The sequence below is a fragment of the Labrus bergylta genome, chromosome 12 (assembly GCF_963930695.1).
Source record: "Labrus bergylta chromosome 12, fLabBer1.1, whole genome shotgun sequence".
NCBI lineage: Eukaryota > Metazoa > Chordata > Actinopteri > Labriformes > Labridae > Labrus > Labrus bergylta.
Genome location: NC_089206.1, coordinates 17338772 through 17362959, shown reverse-complemented (window position 1 = coordinate 17362959; position 24188 = coordinate 17338772). Strand labels below are relative to the sequence as shown.

The 24188-nt window shown below is 41.1% G+C and overlaps 1 protein-coding gene across 2 annotated transcripts in view; it reads right to left on the bottom strand.

The window, feature by feature from the left end:
* Window positions 1–23954, bottom strand: part of cpne5a (copine Va) — a 74326-nt gene extending 50372 nt beyond the window's left edge. The window contains exons 1-7 of one of the 2 annotated variants that reach the window (XM_020648255.2): window positions 23521–23954; window positions 9442–9482; window positions 8581–8627; window positions 2525–2628; window positions 1355–1394; window positions 464–478; window positions 219–295 (exon numbers count right to left, since the gene is read on the bottom strand). In XM_020648255.2, the coding sequence (XP_020503911.2) occupies window positions 219–295; window positions 464–478; window positions 1355–1394; window positions 2525–2628; window positions 8581–8627; window positions 9442–9482; window positions 23521–23630 (434 nt within the window). In that variant the 5' untranslated portion in view covers window positions 23631–23954. The remainder of the gene's footprint in view (window positions 1–218; window positions 296–463; window positions 479–1354; window positions 1395–2524; window positions 2629–8580; window positions 8628–9441; window positions 9483–23520) is intronic. The other variant, XM_020648256.2, reaches the window with a different exon arrangement.
* Window positions 23955–24188: the final 234 nt, after the last annotated feature.

Sequence of the window (24188 nt, the reverse complement as noted above, 5' to 3'; positions counted from 1 at the left end):
TGTGAAATCCAGCAGGAAAACATGTCACATTTGAATGAGCTGAGGGTTGGCATTAAGTTTTCATAATTTGATTAGATCTGAAAACGTATTTTTGCATATTTAAAATGGATCTATTTGTCTCCTGACGAGGCTAAGTGAAGCCTCACCTTAGCTCTGAGGGGCTTTTATTCTTTCCCTTTGCAGAATAAGAGACTGAAAAAAGTCAAATGAAAACTCACCCCAGAGGTTTCTCCAGGCGACTAGCAGGTGAGCCCACGATCTCTCCCAGAGTACAGTGAACCTGTCCCAGGAAGTCCTGCCATGGTGGATAGCATATATTAGGATGCAGAGAGATTGTGTGTTGGGTCAAAGGATGGGATGTACCGGTGGATCACGGGGGGGGACAAAGAGAGTAGGTGAAGAGTTAAGTATTGTTATAATCATTGTACATTTATAAATAAGGACTTCTGAGGCTATCACGTACGTTGAAGTCGGTTGGCTTCCAGGGTGAAGAAGGAGGAATAGAGACACCAGGCAGCAGCAGCAACACAACAGAGCATATCATAGAACAGAGGACACAAGACTCAAATACCAGACTGTCATCAACAAAGTGCAAGAAAGAAGAGGAAAAGTAGATTTGTGAAAGAGCAGTTAGGCAGAATGGTAACAGCAAAGGGTCAATGAGTCTTAGAGGGAGGGAAAAGGAAAGCGACAGAGAACAAAAAAGGAAAGGAACGAAGGCACAGAGAGTTTCACTGTTTCCAGAGCATGCGGCACAATGCAAACACACAACAGCTAAAGCTTCAGAATGAGAGAAGAATTACCAATGATGGGAATGTTGATAGTATGCAAACCAAGGACTTCAAATATTGTCTTTATCTGTCTGCATGATATGTGTAATAGCTTATCTGAACGTTTATTCCACAATAAAGGCCCCGTCTTGTTCCATCAAATACGCCTTTTTATAAATGTTTCTATCTTAAGAGTAACAATTTTACACTGCTTTATAGAGCACACAATAAAATGAGTTTATAAGGCTTTGATTATAATGATATGCAATGCTTCATTTCTTGTTTAAATTAAAATATAACAAGGATGTGCCAGATGCAAATCAAACTGATTATTTTAGCTCTGGAGAAATAAGAAATCTCATTTGCACATCCAAGCAATGAGATTTATAAGAAAAATCAACATGTTTTCAGGTGAAGCATATTTTATTCATTACCAAACATATATATTCTTGAGCATTTAGATGCCATTTACTGTGCTTTGCATGGAACCTCAAATTTGAGGCATGCACTTTGATCAATTCAAACAAATATTTGTGAGACATTGTAACGTTGAACTCAAAAACAAAAGAAAGTCCTTTACTTACATGTTTTGCCAGATCGGGACTTTTAGAGTCAATATCATATCTGAAATCACAAAGAGGCCACAAATCACAAAGCAGAGCAAAGCAAAGACATTACTTTAAAGATCATTACAGAACCTTATAAAGAAACATTAGCTGCAGCATGGACATTCTCTACCTGTGAATCACACAGCTGCATTGTAGGAGGAAAAGGGAAAGACCAGTGAAGAAAGAAAAGTGAAAAAGATAATGTGACAGTTAATTAAGGAACTCATTCCTTACTTTTAGAATTTAATTTCCATCATTTGCCAGGGGGATCTTATTGAAACAATTTACTGAAGCAGGGAAAGTTTGAAGCATCTGCCAGTCAAACTTGATGTTAAAGTAATTAAACCTCAGTAAGCCCTGGCTCCCACCTCTGTGATAAAGCACAGATGTAAATGAGTAACACTAATTGTGAGGGGATGCACTTCCTGCGTTGCTTTTCCAGAGTTGTATCATGGAAATATGCCAAATGAATTCATTAAGTGTCTAAAAGTCCTCAGAGACCTCCAGCTCTGTCCCGGTAGTCCACCTGAGACCTCATGCTTGAAAGGAGAGGAATAAAAGGACAGGTTTTTGGAAGCATATCTGTTCTCCTTGAGGTATGGGGGAGTGTGGAGAAAATCATCCAGACACTGTTCTCTGAGATCTCAAAATGAAGCTGCACCTTCCTGACCCTCTCACTAGTCTGGCCTTTTCAAGAAGAGGAAGGCGGGAATATGTGATGGAGGGGGGGACAGGTCTCTTTATGCATTTTTATAGGGCTTGGTTTTCAGACATTTGCCTTGCTTAGCAGCAGGGAGATTAAGGATAAAACTTGATATTAAATATGTATTACCCTTATACCAATCTCCCTTCAACAAATGACTACTGAGCGACTATGCAGATAACTCATTCCTCAGGAGAGAGAAGAGCTGCATGGTGACGAGGGAGGGAAAAGAAAGAAGAAGAGGTGAGACAAAATGAGAGACGGGGGATGAAAAGACAGATGAGGAAAGAGAGAGAGTGCATGAGGGAGAAGATGTAAATTTTTAGGGAAGAAATGTAGGACTGGGTTAGAAGAGGGTGAACCTGGTGTGTGTGTGTGTGTGTGTGTGTGTGTGTGTGTGTGTGTGTGTGTGTGTGTGTGTACAGATCAAACAGATAACTCACACGTCAAAGCGCAGGTTCTGCTTCTCCTCAAAGAAGTAGTCCAGGATGTACTTCCTGACAAAGTCTGGGTTTAGCGTGTTGTCTATCACTTCTGTTCTCCCAAACTAGATCAGCACCAGGAGAGAGAGAAAAAAAGATGGACGCGGATAGGAAGATGTGAGTGCAGAGCATGGAGACGGCACATCATGCAGTCACACAGAAAGTACATCTACTGCTCTATTACCTCCCCCCCCCCCCCCCCCCCCCCCCCCGCATCTTCCCCCGGCAACTGTGTGAACTCACGACTTCGGATAAGCTTGGATTTTATTAACAGGAGTCAGTGATCGCACAGTGTCAGCTCTTCTTCTCTGCTCTTTTTTTTTTGCTGGGGTTGAGCAAGCCGGAGGAAAGCACTTTGTTGAGTCCAATTACACTAATTTAATTAATATCACATTTACACTGTTGCTCTTCGAGCCACTTCAAAAAGAGAAAGAAGGGGAGACAGAGAAAAACAGTGACTCTCACAGTTTCTTCACTGGGAAGATGGTGAGCTATCTCCCGTTCCCTGGAGTTAAGAGGAAAATGGAAAACTGCCAGCACAGACACTAAAAAAATGATCTATCAGTGTTACAGAGCAAGACCCTCTGATGAGTTGATGTGCTGATAAACAAATCAACAGACACGGAAAGTGGTGCAGGCCCCAGCACAAGCACACGCACATTAATTGAATCCAAAATGAATAATTCAAAGTGAGAGAAGTGATGCTGAGCTGCATAAATAAAAGATCCGCAGTAGAAAGGGTTACCATAAACTGACACGGGGAATTAATAATAGCAGTGTGAGGGCTTAATGAGGAGATGAAACAGCAGGATTACAGGCTCACACCTTTGTGATTACATCAGTTGGGGGCAAGACTCAAAGCGGGAGTTAACAGGGGAGCTACACACAACAGCAGCAATACTTTTACACCGATGCTAATGTGAAAACAGTTGAGATGGATCATACGTACAATATGACAGTTTGAGATGGTTTTCTGGAGTGTAACCTGCCATGATCCAACATGAAAGTGTGTCTAAGCTCATAAAAGTTTAACTGCTGTGTGGCTCCTTCTCTTCATCCCTGTCAAAAAAGTGTGAGAGCTCTCTTCCTGCACAAGCAAAGGAGGTGAAAGCTCCACAGCGCGCGCACGGGCAGGAGTCTTTTTCAATGATACAGGCTGAATGTGGCAGCAGGGGGGCCATAGCATATCCAATTTGGTCTCAGGCCAAACTAAACAAAGAAAGAATCAGCACCAGAGTGAAGAACAGTCACCCGAGGTAATAACAGATCTCCCAGCGCACACATTATTCCTACCAAGGCAAGAACACTGTCAGCATGTAAAGCCAAAGTTGCAAAGCACTACAATTAACCGCCCCAAAAAGAACCCTGCTGTGATTTATATCGGCTCTGTTTCTTCTCTCCAATAACCTTAACTCGGATATATTGTGAGTTGGGATGTCAGAAAATGTTCGTTAGTTAAAAAGATTAATGTCTAGGCATTTGACTAGAAGAGGAAAAGCCTGGCTTTGCTGAATTTAGGGAAGTTATATTGTGCAAGCTGCTCAGTCAAGTAAAAGCAGTAAAAAGAAGGAAACCTGTCGTGGTTTCAAGATTCTGACTTTAAATATTATGGTTAAAGAAAGACAGAGTGAGGCCACAGCTTTGTGTATCTGATTAAAGGGGATGACAAAAAATAAGTCAAGAGGGTACAGGTTTTGGAATCCAAACTCAACCTATTTATTAGCATGGGGTCTTTCTTTTGGTGTAGACGCTCTTAATACGGGGAGGATTAAAGTGATAGTTTGGTATTTTACAAGTGAGTTCGTATGAGGTAATAGTTGATAGTAAGTGTATAAGCCACCAGAAATGTTTGTCAGCTCAGGCGCTCTATTGAAAAAACAGGGATGGAAGCAAGGCTATACATTGTAGCAGATGGGTACATTTAAATTGACATATCACTAAAAATAATGCACACTATATTGACAAAATTCACAGTGCTCCTCTTTTCCTCTAGCAGACCCCTTTGTTTAAACCCTACATCCACACACCACACACTGCACGTGTTCTTCCACCTGCAATGCACCGATCAGCTGTTCGGCTCTGCAGGCTATGAAAGAGACAATAAATACATCCAAACTAAAAGCACCTATGAGGCGCTGTGCACCATGGACACCTGAGGATACTTTTATGGTCCAGAGTAAACAGAGAAAAAATCTCTAAAGATGGAGACTGAGCAGGTCCGAACAAGAGATAGGGGAAACTACTAAGGAAACTGGTGGTGCAGGTGTGTAATCTAAGCGCTCATATTCACAATGCCAGAGAGCTGCAAGTGTGACTTGGTAAAAAACAGTACTTCAGGACATTTCTGGATCATTCTAGCAGTCTGCATATCTTACCATCCATAGCTGTTCTGAACGCTGATGTCTTTACGGACCTTCAAACTTTCACAAAGAGCCGAATAGAAACTTCTCTACAAAGTACATTTCCGGCTCATACAGTTTTTTTATAGCATAAAGTAAAAACTCATGATCCTCACGATGTCTACTTGATGAAAACAAACTTGTGTCCATTGTTGAGAAAAACTGAGCTAGTACTAACTTTATAGCCATTCCAGTCCTGCGTCGGCCGGATCATATTTAAAGATTTGTTGGCCTAATTAAAATGATCTCAAACTGGCATGCAGTTATTTCAGCATTCACTATAGACCGAAACTGCTGATCAGTGTGCTTCAAGCAGAAGAACACGTGGGCTATGTGTTGTGCCGAAGTAGGTCTAAAACAAAGGGGCTTGCTAGCAGGGGAAAAAAAGCGCTGTGTATTTTTTCAGTACAGCGTAAATTTACACCAATGTTGTTTTTTTGGCTTGGTTTTTCTTACACAAACCTGTCTGCTACAATATAAACCCTAGCTTCCTTGCAGAAGAGCTTACAAATATTTCCAATGGCTAATATACAGCTTATTGACAACTACCTCATACTACTCCACTTCAAAAATACCAGACTATCCCTTTAAGGCGATTACAGACGGTTGTTGTAGAAGTGAAAGGTGCTTTGAACATCCACTTCTAAGTCTCTGGAGAACAAAAACACATAACATGACAGAGGGGCAAAAGAGGCTCTTAGCTTTATCAATAGTGCACAGCTTGTCTGAAGCTCACAAAGCCAGATGTCGACTGCAGCAGAAACATACGCGTCTATCTAAAGCTGCACGCTCAGTGTGTCAGCTTGAGGTGGGGCAGTGTAAGAAGAGGTGACAGGTGTAGGAGGCTCTAGCTCTACCTGCCTGCTAAGTGCACTTGATGCTTGTCATTGTCTACAAAGGCATTTTATTCGGTATACGATTCTCTGGCTCCCATAAAGGAAGATAACTGTTGTGCTACCAACATAACGGTATAAGTTTCATGATGAGCTAAGGCCAGTCGACCTCTCCTGAAGGACGTGCGAGTAAAAATTACGAGCAGCAGTGAATAAGCTGAAGAATGTTTTTGCTCTGAGTGATTGCCACTGTAGAACGATCCGCAATCAAACTCTCTGCTGAATCAGTTAATCATCTAATCCATTAAACAATCGATCACCAGCCGACTGATCTTTCATCAAGTCAATCATTTGTTTTAATTGCCTCTGCTGGGAATTTATTGTGCAGTACGGTTAATTGAAATGACAAACACAGACACATAACGAGTAACCACTAAGAGCTCACACAGATGACCCACCAAACATTAAAACAAAATTAACAAACAACTCTTGAGATTCCTTTCTAGATCAATGTTCCTCTACCATCAATCACCCCCCCCCCCACACACACACACACACACACACACACACACACACACACAATGCAAAGGCACTAAATACTTTATTTATGGAATTTATGGAATTATTGTGGACTTCTTTTATTTCAGAAGAGCATGAGCGACTTTCATGCGTTTTGCTGTCCTGTGGTTGCAGGTTCCTGATCCATGTATTCAGTGTTGTGCCTTTGTGTTCATCGAGCGTGCTCATATCTTGCTGCCCACATTTTCACACATTGCATTCTGAATTGTATTCCGGGACAGTTATGTAGTGAATAAAGTGACTTGAAAAGCTCTTTAGCTCTCTCGTGGTTCTCTCCTAAACCTTCTTTAAAAAAACATGGTCATAAATCATATAGGCCGTACGTACACTATGTTAATAATTTAAAACAAGAGGTTCTTGTTCATGTTTTATCGCCGTCTTGTTCTCTTCCTTCACCTTTAGACAGTTGTTTTTTTACACCTTTATATTTATTTAAACACCCGTTTTCATTGTAAATAAGACCACTTTCCAAAAGCGTGACCCCAAAACCTGGAAAGCCACTGAAACTGTCTTTTAATAGATATACAGTAGGAGAAGAGAAATAAATATGTATATCTATTGACGGTTACTAGATATCATTTAGTGTTGAGGAAATGTCTCGTCCACCTTTCCTGTATATAACTGATTCTAATGATATTTCTAAAAGCAATTGTTTATAAAATAGTTAAAGGCCTTAAATCAGGTAAAACTTGCGAGTGAATGATGACGACAAGATTTGAAGCGTAGGAGTCTCTACTGAAAAAGAAGCAGCTCGGTGCAGCTGAAAATATGAAAAAATTAACGTGAACTTTTTTTACTTTTTAGACTGAGAACTTTGTTTAAAATTGTGAACTATTAACTTGAAGTACCTGTAGTTCAATTCAATATGTGTGAACTGAAATTTGTGCTAGCGTTGAGTTAGCTCTTTGTAAGTGTGGCACTCCCAATGAAGATTTAAATTATAGGATACACATTGTAAAACTTTGCAACACTGTCTTTGGAACCAAATCATGATGAAGTCAATGTGTATTTCTGTACTTAAAACTAGATAAGGGACAGTTTCTGTCTGCAAGCAGGACGTGAATTCCCAAAGGCAGGTCATAGTGTTAGAAGAACATTTTCAGATTTGTCTTGTCATCATCACTGAAGAGTTGACAGGAAATCATCTGAGAATTTATAATGTTAAGAAATAGTCTGACAAATAACCCGCAGAAAAAACTGTGACTTCTAGACATGTCCCCAAGTGAGCATGAAAGATGCTGCAGGGCTTTTTTTTATCTAGATACAGAAAGAAAAAGCCATTTCAGTTTTTATGCTAAGCTAATCATCACCTGGCTTTTGGCTGTTTAATTAGTGAGCCACAGAACTGGTACATTTAATCACTTTAGTGATTATGTGTGTTGTTTTGCTTTTGAATAGTAAGATTGACTGTCTCTCATGTTTCTCTAAATCTGTTTTCAACCTGTTTTTAACCTCTGTGTTTCACTGTCCTCCCTTTCTAAGATTTTAACAGAAACTTTTGCATCTTGGTGACAAGTGTTTTCAATTTTTCAATCTGTTGTGTCACACCACAGTGCACCAGCATGACACCAAGGTCTCTGTGGAGTCAATAAACAGAGCCTTTCTCTTCGGTCGAAAAAGGTTTTCAGAGTGAAAACTATCTGTATTCTTGTTAGGCAGCGTGTATGTATAGTATTGATTTTGTTGTTTATTTCTGCACCCTTAAATATTTTTGCTTCATGTTCAAAAAGGATGGTTGAGCTCTCTCACGGTGATTCTTAGTTTACCATTCCCCTTGAAGATGTAATGCAAGTTGCCATTTTTCTATCTTCTTACTGAGATGGGAGGGAAAATTATAATGCCAGAAGGACCACTTGTCTTCCTGCAATCTCTGTCTTCCTCTATTTTATTTGGCTCAATGGCCTAATTAAAGCCAAGTGGTCAACAGCCAGCGCTCCCCCTCTGGCTGTGTGTCACAGAGGTAAAACTTATCGATACAAGTGGCTGTCACCTTAATCAGCCAATCAGTCACACTGAAAGCAGTGCTGACCACGGCGCGGGTATTCACAGGGTCAATCAATGTCAATGATTGGCACTCACAGCATTTACCATGAGGGAGATGTGGGTGGGATAGGGGGTGTTGTGGTGTAAACATAGTGCGGGCTGTCATGAAGAGGAGACAGGCTGATGAAGTTTATTTGACAGAAGGATGTCTGTGATCGCTTACCTCTCTCCACTGTTTGCACTCCACACCCTGGGTGTACAATACCACCACTGAGAAAAGAGGAGACAGAGAGCAGAGGAAGACATTATTATCAAACAATCTCAATCAAGCTCGCTGCCTCTTTAAATGTTGTTTGTTTTGTTGCTCCTTTGCTGACATTTATCATTAATTATGCTTCCCGCCTTGACAGCAGAGTGAAAAGCCTTGCTAGATGATGCTGCGCAACATCAATTTCGGGGTATGGGTTCCACATACAAAGAGCTAAGCTCTAAAGCAAGATTGAAGGCTCATGGAGCCCTATTTAAGCAATGCAAACAAAACACATTTCTTGACCGTGAGATTTTGATTCCCTTTTGATTTCCAATGAATCTGTGGCAGACAAACAGGAGGATGTGACCTGTCAGACATCTCCAGCTTCATCTTCAGGCGAATACAAAACAGGGCCAGTGTGATATTTTCCCAGCAGCTTATTTGCGCAAAGGGCTTGAACCTCCTCCCTATTATGTTAAATGTCTCCTCCGGTCTCTATCCTTTGGGGAGTGTCAAAGAAAATGCCTTTACGGCGGTTCCTGGTGTGTCTCACCAAATGACACCCATTGGTATTCAAAGGCTGCCATTTATTCCCTGCACACATTAAGGCACTTTCTGTTGCTCTCAGTGAGGAAAGGTTGTCACATTACTGTGCAAATGACATGCAGTTATTGAAGGAACACTTTGAAAAAGCAGAGTAAACTGAATCAAAGCTAAGCTCAGCAAAAAATTTAAAGTAAAGCTTCGCCAAAGGGGAAAGGGTGTCCATGAACTGTAATCGGAGAAAAGAAAAGCTAACTTATTTTTAGCATAATAAAAAAGCAAAGAACTTACATGGGTCAGATTTGGAGAAAGTGTCTCGGTCCAAGAGGTTCCTAAAACAGAAGGAAAGAGTGAAATGTCAAAATTGGTCAAATAAACACATCACAGCTGCGTCACACATTATAGTCAGACAATCCCTCGCACAAAAGGCTACAAGATAACAGCATGGTAACGCATAACCACACGTAACTTCAAATAAACCAGTGTCCTTGAGTTTTGTTTCTAAGTGCGCAGTAAAATCAGCACATTGAAGTTCAGTGAAGTAGGTGGTAGAGAGGACCTCGAGGCAGAGGTGCCTGTGAAAAAAGGACACCGTCCCAAACATTCAGATAACTTCACCGAAGCTGTATATTTTTCCACATTTATTATAACAACTTGTAGAAAAATATGTTTTTTATCAATATCAGTCAAATAAAATACACATAAAAGACAGATAATCATGCCATTCACAGCTCTTTCATTTTTTGAATGTCACCACTCACGTCACAGCAAAAATGTTCCATCTCAAAATAAACCCTTTGGAAAGAATTTCTAAAAGATCTCCTGTACTTGATCTTTTCAGCCTAGGTTGTTATTATCGCGAAATGTAATTAAATCTGGTGACTAGTTTGAGAGGGACTGCAAAGGGAAAATAGGACAAACAGTCACAAAAACGCTGAACATGCTACAACTTTGATCGCAACCTCAGCTTTTCCTGTCTTTTCTTGTGTTTCCCCATCCTCTTATGTCTATTCCTCCCGGTCTGTCTGTGTTTGTCTGTGTAGCAGGCGTGGCTCATCAATCTCCAGTCCTGCCTCCTCGCTACCTGGTCAAGCATCTCCACCTCCTCCTCCTGGATGCACACCTGTTTCCCATCCACAATCAGCCATGCAGTGTTTAAAAACCCTGATCTTTGAGCCACTCTTTGCCATATCGTCTGTTCATTAACAGTGGTAGTTAGAGTCAGCCCTTTTGGATAGAGAAATTTGTTTGATATTTTCTTGAAGAATTTGTAGATAGTTTAACACTATCTTTCTTTTATTGCCCTAGTGTGTTTGCCTGCCTGCCTGCTTGCCACAACCTCTCCTGTGAGATTACAAGCCAGTCTGCTTCTTTTTTGGACAATAAACCCTTAAAACCAGTTCCTGAGTTTATGGTGTTGCACTTGGGTCCAAGAAGTGTACCTTATAAATTAACCTGTTCTATGTTGTAATTTGGACTGGAATTTTACAATATCACTCTGGACTTGTTTCACGCACGAAGCAATTATTGATTCAAATTAGTGGAAGCTAAATGCGCTCGATTGTAACGGCTCTAACTCTAAAGCATGGGAGTCATCGGTCAAAAAATGGAAGTCTGAAAGAACATTCTGGTGGACCATTGGTTGACTACAACTGCAGCTTTAATAAGAATGAACAAGAGGTATCCAGGTTTATACAGTGGAAAGTGACGCACTGAACTCTATCACGGCTTAGCAGTGCTGCTCAGTGAAGGAAAGGAGTCTTGCTGTTTGACTCTGGCCTCAGGGCAGAAAGTAAAAGTTCACAACACAGCACAAACAATACGAGGACATGTTTTACCATTCACAGCAACATGTTCCTATCAATACTCAGGTTCATAAGCAGCTAGGGGCTAAGTTAAATCCAGATTTCTTGTAGCATCCATGGTGACATCCTGGAGTCACTGCATACTGTATACATATCACCTACGACCTAGTCCTTGTACGCCGCCATGGGTGTGCATGTAACACTTAGTGAAACCAGTTTAAATTCAGCTTCCCTCAATCTGATCCGCAGTCAAATAAATTAGGCTACTATTGCAAATTACAATACCTACAAGCCTCTGAGATTAAAAATGAACAGCATTTTCTCAGTATCATGGAGCTATCCTGTTCTCTCAGAGCGATCCTAAATAACACATTTCAAGGAGCCACGCTCTTTGATTGGCCCATTGATTTATTCAAGTTGCAATCAGAGGTTAATAGTGTTCATTCAAGCATTTTTTTTTAACCCATTCCCCTGATTTTGTATGTTTTTCTGGGAGACCGAGGGATATCTGACTTCCCTGACAACACATTTACTTTATGTCTTTTCGTCCCTGTATAAGACTCACTCAAACAAGACACAGCGTTAAAAACAGAAGCCAGTGTTACAAACGGAGCCAACCATTAATCACTTCATTCAACATTTTCGATGAGACACAATTTCCAGATGGTCACAATGATCTCATTTGCATATCAGTATGATGCTAAAGCCTATAAAATGAGGTTTTTTTCCTGCTTCCTGATAGTTTGCAGTGACGATAAATAACTGGCTTGCAGTTTGCAACAATCCTTGTCCCTGTAGGGGACTGCAGGATTTCAATGAATATAGATGAGACTTTAGGACTGAATCCAAGCAACAGGGCATCATTCATGTACACATAATGCAGCATTCCTGGACACAAAATCCTCTGTCACAGGGATACGTGGTGGGATAATAGATGCAGCTTTGTTGGGTGTTAGCCTTGGGCTGACCTGACTACATTTGGAGCATTGTCAGTGTAATTATCAGTGGAGATAACAGATTCATCCATGACTAACAGCCTTCTTGTATTCACCTGCTACTGTCTGGCATCCATTATCCTCCAACAATTAGCTTGTCCATCACCATTCCCCATCTCTCAGGCCAGAAGAGAAAGTGCAACATGGTAAACACGACTTCCTGTTTCTCTTCCGTGTCAACGTTACTCCATAAAACAAGCCTAGCTCTGAGTTAGAAGAAATAATGAGTATACAACAATACAAATTTATCCACAACCTCACAATGCACACGGCCAGCGAACACACCATGGCGCCTTCGGAGTGGTACGAACATCTCAGATAATCCGCCTGCCTGCACTGAATATTTCAAAAGTTAACTCCTTCACATGTCAAATCTCAGTGGGATAACAGAAGATCATTATCCTGGAAGCTGATGTAGACAAAGTTTCATTGAAAGTAGGACAAGAGTAATTAGAGCAAGCTACTTTTCAACCACAACCAAGTTTCAAACACCATTCTTAGTTCATACAGCACTGTCATTATGACCGACTCATCTGAAATAAATTAATCAAAATGGCACAAAAAAATCTGTTTTCCAATTCCCCTTGATCTCCCACCTTCATTAAAAAACTCTAAATGCAATGATCTCCTCTTGTCACTGGTGTATTTATTAATTTATCACATGAAGAGCAAGAGTCTGGAGTGCAAAAGAAAACAAACAAAACTGTAGGAAAGGAAAATTCATTGTACCGGTGAAAAAAAACATTTTAATTACTTTCGTTTTCTGTCTGATCATCCCTAACATAGTAATCAGTGAAATTAGCTTTAGTAGTAATTGGGTGTGCAAACTCAAATGAATACATGAGGCAGTACCAAGAAAATCTGCTTATAATTACTAAGAGTATCACCCCACCATAGCATGGTCTAACGGTAGAGATGGATCAACACCAATACTGCTTGTCTATATTTATGCTTATCAACACTCTTATCAATACTACTCTCTGTTAATTGTTGCAAAAAAAATTAGGAAATGGCATGAAAAGATCTCACAAAGCACAAATTGAACGAGACAATTCTGTTTACTGCTACTAAAATGAAGACTTTCAGAAGTATTAAACTGAACTCACAACCTTTTAAAAAAGCCCAAAACCAAATAAATCATTTGAGATTTCACCACAATAAAGGGAATCATTCTGTGTTAATGTTAGATATTAACATTTTAATTAGAAATCATTTTACTTTAAAGTGATACAATATTAATATGAATTCAATTATAGGCTAGAAAGACACCTTGCTCTTGGGCTGAGAGAGAGAGGAGGAGAGGAAGTGCATGCATGCATATAGACGGAAGCGCAGACGAAAAATGAAAAGAATCATGAAGCCTGATGTTAATCTGTAGGATTTATAACTGGAATTCATTGATTTGTTCATTTAGTTAGCCCACAAACACATAAAATCATGGCGTGATGGGAAAACGTTTTAATGTGTACTGCGCAGGCATCACGTTGCTAACACTGGTGTTTTCAGGGGTTTTCTTTGAGCAGCATGTATTGACGCTGACTCCCCTCTCTTAGGTAAAATCCAATTTTCATATTGACTTCAATTATTTTGGTATTTATGGACTCTATAGTTTCCTCTTAGAAGTCAACCTCCACCACGCTAACACTCCGTGGAGGGGTTGACACATACACACAGGCTGTGTCGGCTGGTATAGACACGTTCGGAGTAGATGACACGATGACATCAAATGCATTATTATGGGAAACACAGCAGGAGCAAGTGCAGACTAACACGGAGATGCACGCTGAAACCCTGGTTTAAAGAAGAAATTCTTGTTGTACCCTTGGCTGTTTGACTAGAAGCCCAGCCCAAAAAAACATGAAGCCAAACGCAGGCATGTATGGTTGCTGCAGCAGAACCCTATCCTGCAATGATTGGCCTACAAAATAGATAATATATTCACAGTTGCAATTCATAGAGAACATACTGTATTAACCCTACAGTAACAGCACTACATAACATTTAGGCATATGACTAAAAATAATGTACACTTGATAGTAGATAGTAGAAGCAGCAGTACTTAAAGCAGTGTTCCCCCTACCACCTTGAAGGTCAAATTAATTAAATTAAAGAAATTAAAAACAAAATGTTTTTGATTTATTTTTGGGCTTTTTGTACCTTTTATTGTAGAGATAGGATAGTGTATACAGTTGGAAATCAGGGAAAGAAGTCATTTAAGGATACCTTTCTGATAGAACAGGACAGTTGTCATTAAAAGTAACGCATGAACACCAAGATTCCTTCAAGTGTTTGTGTCGGCGTCCATCTGCCTCCACCCCCCCAAAGCTGTAAACCTAGGGGAAACACTGCTTGAAGTGATTTACAATGTTCTAACATGCATTGAACAATAAATTCACTAACAAAGAGTCAGAGTGTCCAAAGAGATTTGTATGCCTTGAGTTTTCCTTTAATATAGATGCTGGGTTTCTCCATGAGAAAGCCACTGTGACTTTGGCAATTAAGTTGCATCAATGACTCACTGACCAGACAGCGAGTACATGTCAGAAACCTCACCTCATTGCTAAGGGTTAGCTTGTCTCTGTAAGACAACTTGTCTTCCGTCTCAGATAATAAAATTTGAGAAGAAGTGCAGATCGACAATAACTTTCTTGCTGTTAACTGACCGCAAGCTACCCCTATTTAACTTTCTGACACTAGTACGGCTCCGTCCACAAAAACAGTTATCACTGTGTACAGACAAAAATTGTCTATTGATGTGAAACGGTAAGTGATTCTATAACGTACAGGAAAAGAGAGCCATCACTTCTTATGGAAGCCCGGTATTAAATATGACCTATGGCTCCTTTTCCATGTATAGTTCCCTGCTCTCTCTCTCCAGGTTTCTGACTCTGTCCACTGCCCCCCAAAGGTCAAGTAATTATTTAATTTTTTTTGTAAGATTTATTTTTGGGCTTTTGTGCCTTTATTGTAGGGATAGGATATTGGATAGAAATCAGGGAAAGAAGTCATTTAATGATATCTTTCTGATAGAAAAGGACAGCTGTCATTAAAAGTAACCAGTGATGGGAATAACGGCGTTATAAATAACGGCGTTACTAACGGCGTTACTTTTTTCAGTAACGAGTAATCAAATTGATTACTCTTCCCATCATTATAACGCCGTTACCGTTACTGCCAAAAAATGCGGTGCGCTACTATGACTGAAGCTGTTTTTCATCAGACCAACTAGATCTCTAAGCCGAGTGGCAAAGATATTTCTTATTGTTCTTCCTCTTTGGTGAGTGCGGACACACGACAACCGCATAAATGATGACGATTGGCTGAGGTAGAGTAAAAATTTCATGGTGAGCCAATCAGAGGTAGAGTTGGGCGGGTGTTGTTTACACAAATTCGAAAGCATGCATAGTCAGACACACAACTACACAAATGAGTCAACGAGAAACAGGAATGGCGAGCCCAAATAATCGAACAGTAGCCTTCTTTAAGTGGAAGTATAGCCATTACTTTTCCTTCCAAGAAATGAAAGGAACGAGTGTAATCGTGAAATGCACATTATGCCCTGGAGTCAAAAGCCTCTCCACGTCGGTGTCGAGCAATTCAAACTTATTGAAACATCTTTCAACGCTACATGCTTCCACGAAATTAGTGGCCAAGAAGACCCCCGAAGGAGAAGGAGACAGTGCCACAAAACCTAAGCAACCGAAGCTTGATTTTACGGCCCCACCACCACACATTTTGTCTCAGGCCGAGCTAAACAAACTGGTAGCCAGGTATGTTGTGGAGGATATGCTGCCAATATCGATGGTTGAGTCGGAGTCATTCAGAGCACTAGTTGCCAAAATACCGGTCAGAGCAGGGGTCGGCCTGCCATGTAGAAAGACGTTCGCGAACTATATAGACGCCCAACATGCTCAAATGAATGTCGAGCTCAAACAGACATTTGAGAAATTAGAATATTTGTCTACCACAGTAGACAAAACATCTATTATGTCATTTTTACGGATCCACTATATAAACATAGTAATTATAATATCTACAATAATACATGACATTTGATTGGAGGCTAGTCTCACTTTGTCCCACAGCAACATTAAAATAGTTTAGATTTGTGTACACTGTTTCTGTTAATTATTGATTGTATTAAGTGTCCATTTCATTATAATATTCAGATTTATCATAAATAATTGAACATGCACATGTATTTTAAGTTCTGTTAAAGAGGGGTGGAGGTGGGGTCCAAATTCTTTGACACATTTGAGCATTTAAAAATTTACTTGAAAGTAACGAAATAGTTACTTTCCAAAGTAACTAGTTACTTTTATAATTTGTTACTCAGTAACTACTTTAGTTACTTTTTGGGAGAAGTAACTAGTAACTGTAACTAATTACTTTTTTAAAGTAACTTGCCCAACACTGAAAGTAACGCATGAACATCAAGATTCCTTCAAGTGTTTGTGTCGTCGTGTCGCCGTGTCGCCGTGTCGTCGTGTCGTTACGTCGGCTTGTCCCCACCCCCCCAACGCTGTAAACCTAGGGGAAACACTGAGGGGCATGAAAATAAAAACCTATAGGAGCTCCTTCAACGTATCCCTGATTTCAGTCCTGACCAATCACTTGATTCCCATCCTTATCTGAAAGTAAACTGTCTCTGGCTTTATAAATGTTTCCCCTCGTAAAAAGTATTTAGTTTGGCTAAACTATTGACACACGCCAAGTGTTAAAAAGGTTTGACCTCTATAAAGTGGCTGGCCGCCAAACTCTTGTCTAAAAGAACATAGAAGTACGTGCAGCCACTCGGACTGATCCCTGGAGATATTTTAGCAGCTCTTGGCCCTCGTGGCTGATCATTAAACTAAGAGAAGTGGGAATTAATTCATGCACCCACAGTGCCGCATTGTCAGTGGCCCCTTAATTCTCCTCCACTTTCTAAGAGTTGTCGAAATCATAATTGGCACCTTGGAGAAATAGCTAATTCAGTGGAAAGGGCTTTTTTTTAAACCGTCTTCAATCTGGCCGGCCAATTCCAATATGAGCTGCTGCCTCATTGGTTCCTAGAGGACAAGAGAAATGTGAGCTTGAAAGTCAAGTCCCTGACTGGGTAAGAGGCAAGAAAGTCTCTATATTACTTTAGAGACAATGGAGGGAAGGCTGGGAGGAGAGAGTGAAGGATGCTTTGCATTATCAAGGCTACTGTGTCACTTTACTTCCTTCCTGCCCCCTATAGCCTCTCTCTTTTTTGACTGAGGGCAGGCATTCACTTTCCACTCACACACCAAGGGGTCAGCAGGTCTAGGTTTTGTCTAATATACCCTAAAGCAGCTTCTCATGGGTCAAAATATGAGGATGAGGGAAACAAACAGTTGCTACAGTGGTCTGCTGACCCTTTACAAACTGGAGTATTCCCATTATTTACACTGAAAAATTCATTTATCCCTCAGGGAGTGCATTTATAATTCATGAAAAGCTCTGCAAAGAGTATTTATTATGTAGGAGAAGTCATCGGATTAATTCTATAAAGAAACAACACAGAAATGTCAAACATAACGTATTATAACCGATCACATTTCTTCATTATTTTGGAATGACCTCTGTCTGCCTTGCATATCCAAACCCCTTGATGATACTACGGAGTTATGTTGCAACATGCAATCTGGTCCCTTTATTAGAGACATGCCGGCACATCTGCCGACCTTCACTGTGAAGGCACTGGGTGTCTTCTTCTCATCCATCTGTTTAATTATTCAGCTTCTGATCAACCTGGGATCTCTCCAGGTCCGCAGTACCTGCAGCCGAGCACTCCCCAGGCGGCCGTCTCATGGGCATTGACATAATCTCAGCCATAAAACTGCTAGTATGGTAGTGTAATAAATTAAATTGTAGATAGGCTTTGACTCCCTGTTTCAGGCTGGCTTTTGGTGTGTGACTAACACCCAACCAGGGAATAACATCACTGCTAATTTCTCAATGTAACAGTTTGAGGTTTGTGTCGGGAAAAGAGCTGTGGGTGGTGCTCCCACTGATACTATATGGCTGTTTTAACCCTGGCAGAGCACTTTGCACTCCGCCATCTGTGAATTCACGCCAATCTTCCATCATCTCTGCAATTCATGAAAACACCCAGGCTGCACATGTCTTTTCAGGAACCCTCTAACCGTGCACTTCACAAACTGTAGACATAAAGCACTTAATAGCGTGCACTTGGAAACGAATCAGGCACAGTAAAGCGTTTCAAAGCTCATACATACTGAGGCTTTGAAATGACAATAACTGATCATTAAATGGAGATAGAAAAGGAAACTGCGTGAATTCAGTTTGCTGTGAAGCGCAGCGAGCGGGGTCAATCTCAAAAGTGGACATCATAATAAAGCATTCAAAAAGCTCTCACAGGAGAGAACACTGATTAATGTCAGTGAAGGGTGAGATGAGTGTACCATATAGGACAGAAGAGAAAAATGGAGCTTTCTAATTGGTGATTGACTCATGTTGAGTCTCAATATGTGAAAGCAGCTTGAAGCAGGTAGGTTGAGGTACATCATAATGAACTGACAGAGACCAACTTGCAAATTCTCTGTAGTACGACCAATTTATAAACGCTGCAGCACTTGTGATTCTTTTTTAGTTTTTCTCAACTGAAACAGAAGATTATTTTGTAGCTCGTGGTTAAGTCTATCTTGCACTATTCATGCATTTAAACTGATAATCCGTTTCCCTACAGTAAAAATTTGTGGTTTTTGTTCACGTTTAAACTCCACACCCAGCTTTTTTAGCGAAGGCACACATACAAATTCTCACCCACACTGATAAAAATGTGTATTTTGCCCGCGGTTTAACATTTCCACTCAAATTTATCCAACAAAAATATTTCCAAATCAGATAAGACAATGCACTTACAATAAGTAGCTTGTCTAGACCCTGGGCTAAGCCATTCAACAAGAGATAGACCTTCAACATATGCATCTGGTATGAAGCGATTGTTAGCTCTCACATTTCCAAGACAAACTGTGACATTGGGTCAAATATCCCCTGACACATAAATCCAATAAGACACTCTACTGACCCTCAAGGTTCTCTGAAAATAGTGACAGAGAGCTTGATACTTGTGCGCCAAGAGGGACTGCTTTGATTTCTAATCGCTACACAACATTTGAGACTTTTCCTGTCTTTCCAATCAACACTTTCAGCTGAATGTTAGAAACCACTAATATGGCCCTACAGCTGTGTTTCCATGGAATCCGCTTCAACTATCATAGATCCCTAATGAGAATATATTAACAATATATTAATAACACTGACACCATCACAAGCCAAATACCTGGGATCAAAACTCATTTTCACTGTATCAGGGGTTCATGCATAATTATCTGCTTCGTCGACCTGTGAGTTTCTGCTACTGCAATCTTAACATCCCCAAAATTGGACGAGAAAAAAGAATCTGCCTCCTCTTGGCACCCTCATGTCTCTCAGCTTCGATTCCCAAAACAGATGCGACACATCGCTCACACATTAGCCATCCTGTGAGATAAAAGCTGCAAGCTTGCCCCAGGTCAGTCTTAACCCAGAACAAGATATGAAAAGAGCGGCACAGTAGAAACACTGCAAATTGAAATTTCTCTCTCACTTCAGAGATCTTTTATGAATATTTTATGCTCTTGCACAATGCAAACCCCGTCCAATTCTAACCCGCTTTCTCCTCGCACAAAACAAAAGGATGTTTAAACCTTCAGAAAGAGTCACAAAGGGTTTGATGAAATGGGTAACCAGGATGGAATGACATCAAGAGCTACAACTGCTATTAACACTTGAACAACAGCAGAGTCATAATGACACATTTGAATAAACAATAGTTTGCAACACTTGAATCCCAATTGCTCTGATCAGGCGATTGTTTTTGACAGATCGAGCAGTGCAGTCTGCCACACATCCTAATCGCCCTGATGATTTCATTAAGCCTGCCTCCTCTGCAGCGATGATTGCCTCAGGAAGAGCTCAGATCAAGAAGCATGCCTCAAGTTTTCAGAGAGACCCCAGGGAACAGCAATCACGGATCTCATTCAAAGGGGGACCCTCTCCTGCAAGCATTTGTCACAGGATGCTGGCAGTCATGTGACCTCTTGTGATTTTCACCAGGTAATGAATCTCTCGGGAGCAGAGTGGCCTGGTAGCGTTAGGTCCCACAGGTATGGAATGCATTGATTGGATGCAGTACTACCCTAACCAATCTATCACAGCAGATGAATGGTTACAGCAAGCTCAGGAGGGGGACCAGATGCACTGAATCCTTCCTGATGAAATGGGCGATGGGGGCTGATAGAGTTCGATGTTCAAGCTGTCAGGTGGGAGGCTGATCACAGTGGAAAGGAGGGTGGCTTTGTCAGCTGATTTCATTTTAACAAAATTCCCGTGGTGTGTTGTGACACCTTGCAAAGTACCAATAAATGTCTATAATGCGCCCTCTGTTCTGCTATAAAAAAGGGAATAAAAGAACATTTTAAGCTACGTCCTTGTGTGTTCATTTGTGGGAGCTTAAGTGTCAAACATGTTCTCACAATGATACAGTGTACAAATCTGTGCTTTCAATCAAATGCTTTTGTTATTTTCTTTCCCTTCACTCTCCGTATGATGGTAACTATCTAACAAATAGGAGATGCCAAAATCGAATCTTTCAGGAGCCACAACTTCTTTTTCCCCTGCTCTGCTCTGGCAAGGGTTGTACATTTATGTCACGGTTGTCAAGCTTATCAACAATGCTCCATCATTCTGAGGCACACACAATAAACAGTGCGTTTACAAAATATTCTACATCCTGTTCATGCATCTGTACTGCGGTAAACCATCGAGAAATACAGTAAAAAAAAAAAAAAGATCTGTTCATTAAATGTAGATCTGGGTTCCCGTAGGGGCTGTGTGAGTTTTGTCAGTGTGCACATTTTTCCAACATTCATTACCAAAAGTGTTCTTCACAGTGGAACTGCAGAGCATAGGCCCCAGTTTCCCTGAAGTCATTGTACATGGGAACTCTGAGACGGTCTGGTAAGCTGAGATATAGAAAGAGCCCATTTTACAATCCGGTTTGCAATATTCTCTTTTAACACTTTTTTTCATAATCAAAGCGTGATGTGGCAAACCGCATGGACAACTTATGAAATATTCATATTAGCTGCTTAAATATTAATTAATGTACACTCTTTATTGGTGCCACGTAAGACTTGGAATCATAGCCCACCATGGGACCACTGGCTCCAACCCACTGAACTGTATTCATTGGCATGCTTTGGTGAGGCAGATGTAAGCATAAAGAGGCCACTTGGGTCAGTCTAAGTGCTGACATTGAGTGTAGCTTTCGCAACCTAGAAACTGAAATTCTGAACTCAGCTCACTGGCTGACCTTTGAGAAAAACCAATCAAAGCCATTGATGGAGAACAATGTGCCATCACAGTGATGCACAGTTGTTTTGATACACGGTTGTCTGCATCAGTCCCTCCAGTTTGTCAGGGAGCTCACTGCTATATTGGCAGAGGGTTCTAAGAACGCCTGTAGGGCCACACAGAGCAATTCAATTCCATGTGCACTGCAACCTCAGAGCTTTCAGGCTTACCAAATCAATTACACAGAGTTGTGGAGCTTGTGCCTGTCACCAGTGTAACACCAATTGTTTCTTTTTGCTTCTTTTCAATGGTCCAAGTACATCATTGCTGATCAGTGAAATAAATTGCAACATGCATGGCAGTTTACTTCATATATGTTCAACTTTTAAGCTGTCCAGGGTCTGGTCTATAAAGAATTTCACAGCAGTCAGGAAATAACCTGCTCTAGCAATCTTTGCAGATAATGTTTCAAGGTCCATTGAAGGCAGGAGTGATTCTTTTTTTTCTCGCTTTTTTATCAAGCTGTGTCCTGGAGCGATTTATTGTTTGGAGAGACATTAATGACAGACAAGGGAGCTGCACAACGAAAACAGCCTGGGGCATCGACAAAGAGCATGGCTTTAAGTTGAAAGGTCGGAGGGAAAAAGAAGTCTGCACAAAAGGGAAACAATATAAATCCATGTGCTCTTCACTACATAAACCACAATGTATCAAACACACTACACATAAACACCCAATCTAAACTACATTTCCTAACCTTATACACAATTATTGGTCACATTTCAGTTAAATGGAATCATGTTTGTTACCTACATAAGCTAGATCCTGAAGTAGGCATAGGCTTATGATTTTATGCTGTTCAGCTCCCAGCTTGAGTTGCTGCACCAACCAGCTCATCAACCAGCCCGCTCTGCAAAGGTTCACAGATCTGTTTAGAAATGTGATAAGAAATCATTCAATATCCTAAATTGGTTGAAAGGTCAACTACACATCAGCAGTGATATGGGGTTTCTTGAACGACTTCGCAATAAAATGGATAACAAAGCAGCATTTGCAACAACAAAAAAGACAGTTTCTCCTTTAGATAACGCTCATGAGCGAGTGAAGATAGCAGAAAACAGGGACAGCAATGGCAACAGGGTGTTTGGCTAATAAATCTCTCTCGCCTGTGGCTTCACATTAATACATTAATTTCTGAAATCTCTCTGGGATCAGTTTAAACTGCAGCGCAAATGGCAACACATTATTTACATGCATATAACACAGATGCAGCCAGGGGCAACACAGTGCTTAACAGTGTGGATTATGGCCAAATTAAGCAAACCCAAGAGGCCCTGAAACCATGGATTATCACTAAAAGAAAACACGTTAATCAAATATGTGAAATGTACTTGTCGACCCACATACAGCCATTTAGCCTCTGTCGCAGCTGCATACAAGTAAAAGACTCTACCTGCAACCAGCGCTGCCCCACCCACCCAGCCGAGGCACTCGCTATCTTCATAGAATATCTGGTATTTTGGGGATGGGACCAGGGTCTTGCTTAACACCATAGTGAACGAGGGCGGAAATATCTAACGCTAATTCATTTTCCTCTTTTCTTTTTCCAAGTAGTGTAATTTCAGAGCCTGCCAGGCGGTTACACAGCTTCACACGACAAGCTGCCTGTGGGGAAAACCTCTCAGGCACGCCACTAACTTCACGACAGTCGATATTGCCTGTGGCACGCGACTTGGCGCGCGCAAAACACAAAACACACAGTGCTGTAGACCCCACGAGACTCACCGACGGAGATATGGATTTACCAGGATAGACATTACAGCACAAACAAGCTCACAAATAAATAAAAGTTTGTTCATTATTGGTAATGTTTATGGATTGTTTTTTCATGTAATATTAGACTTTACCGAAAAGTATCAAAAATGCACATTTTCCTAAGACGTCTAGGTGGTTTTGAGTTTGGTCGCAGGGCGAAATCTCTGCAATGATTTTCCCGGCACATGTGTAAAGTTTTTTTTATCCCTTAAAATGTAAAACTTAGCTCTCTCTAAGTGTCTAGAACTTAAGTTAGGCAATGTTTTTAGCACCAAATTGTTGAATTGTACGTTACAAATTACAGCTACTCAACGCAACAAAAAGCGCGCGGAGCTCCATCAGCCGTGGCGCAGAGACAACAGCATCGGCACAGGCAGGAGTGGACTCACCTGCATGACACGGTGATCTCCACTTTGGTTGCCGGGATGCTCCCACTGATGGGGTCGAAGTCACGGACCGTCGCCGTGGCCTCAACGTTGTCCATAACGTCTCCCTCCATGTGTGCGGGAGAGCCGAGCCAGCACCCCGGGCCGTGCGAGTCCCTCTGAACCTGGAGAGCTGATGATGGATGAGAGCCGGAGCGCAGCAGGCGGCGTAGCAGGAGCTGATACGGTCCGGACAAACCTGCTCAGTGCTTTCCACTGGACGGTCAACAGCATGGAAAGTTTAATGAAAGGCTACAGCATTGGGGGGGAGATTGATTTGACAAAGTGGGATCACATGCCAGCACGCATCAGCGCCAACTCCGCTGTTTCCCTGCAAAGAATGAGCTCTTCTGCGTTAGAAAAGTCAAAGCTGTGAACTCCGCCCCTCCCTCCTGCCTGCATGTGGGGCTGCGACTGACACTCATTGCAGATTCAAGCTATTGATCTATGGCTGGGTGGATCGTTATTTTAATCGGAAATGGTATAAGAGCCACTTACAGACAAATAAATAATCACGAGGGGTGTGAAAATGTCATAAGAATGTATATTATTCCCCTTTTTTAAATTAATTTAGGTGAAATCTTTTGATTTGAAAGAAGCTGCTGTTGCATTACTGCCTCAAATGTATGGCA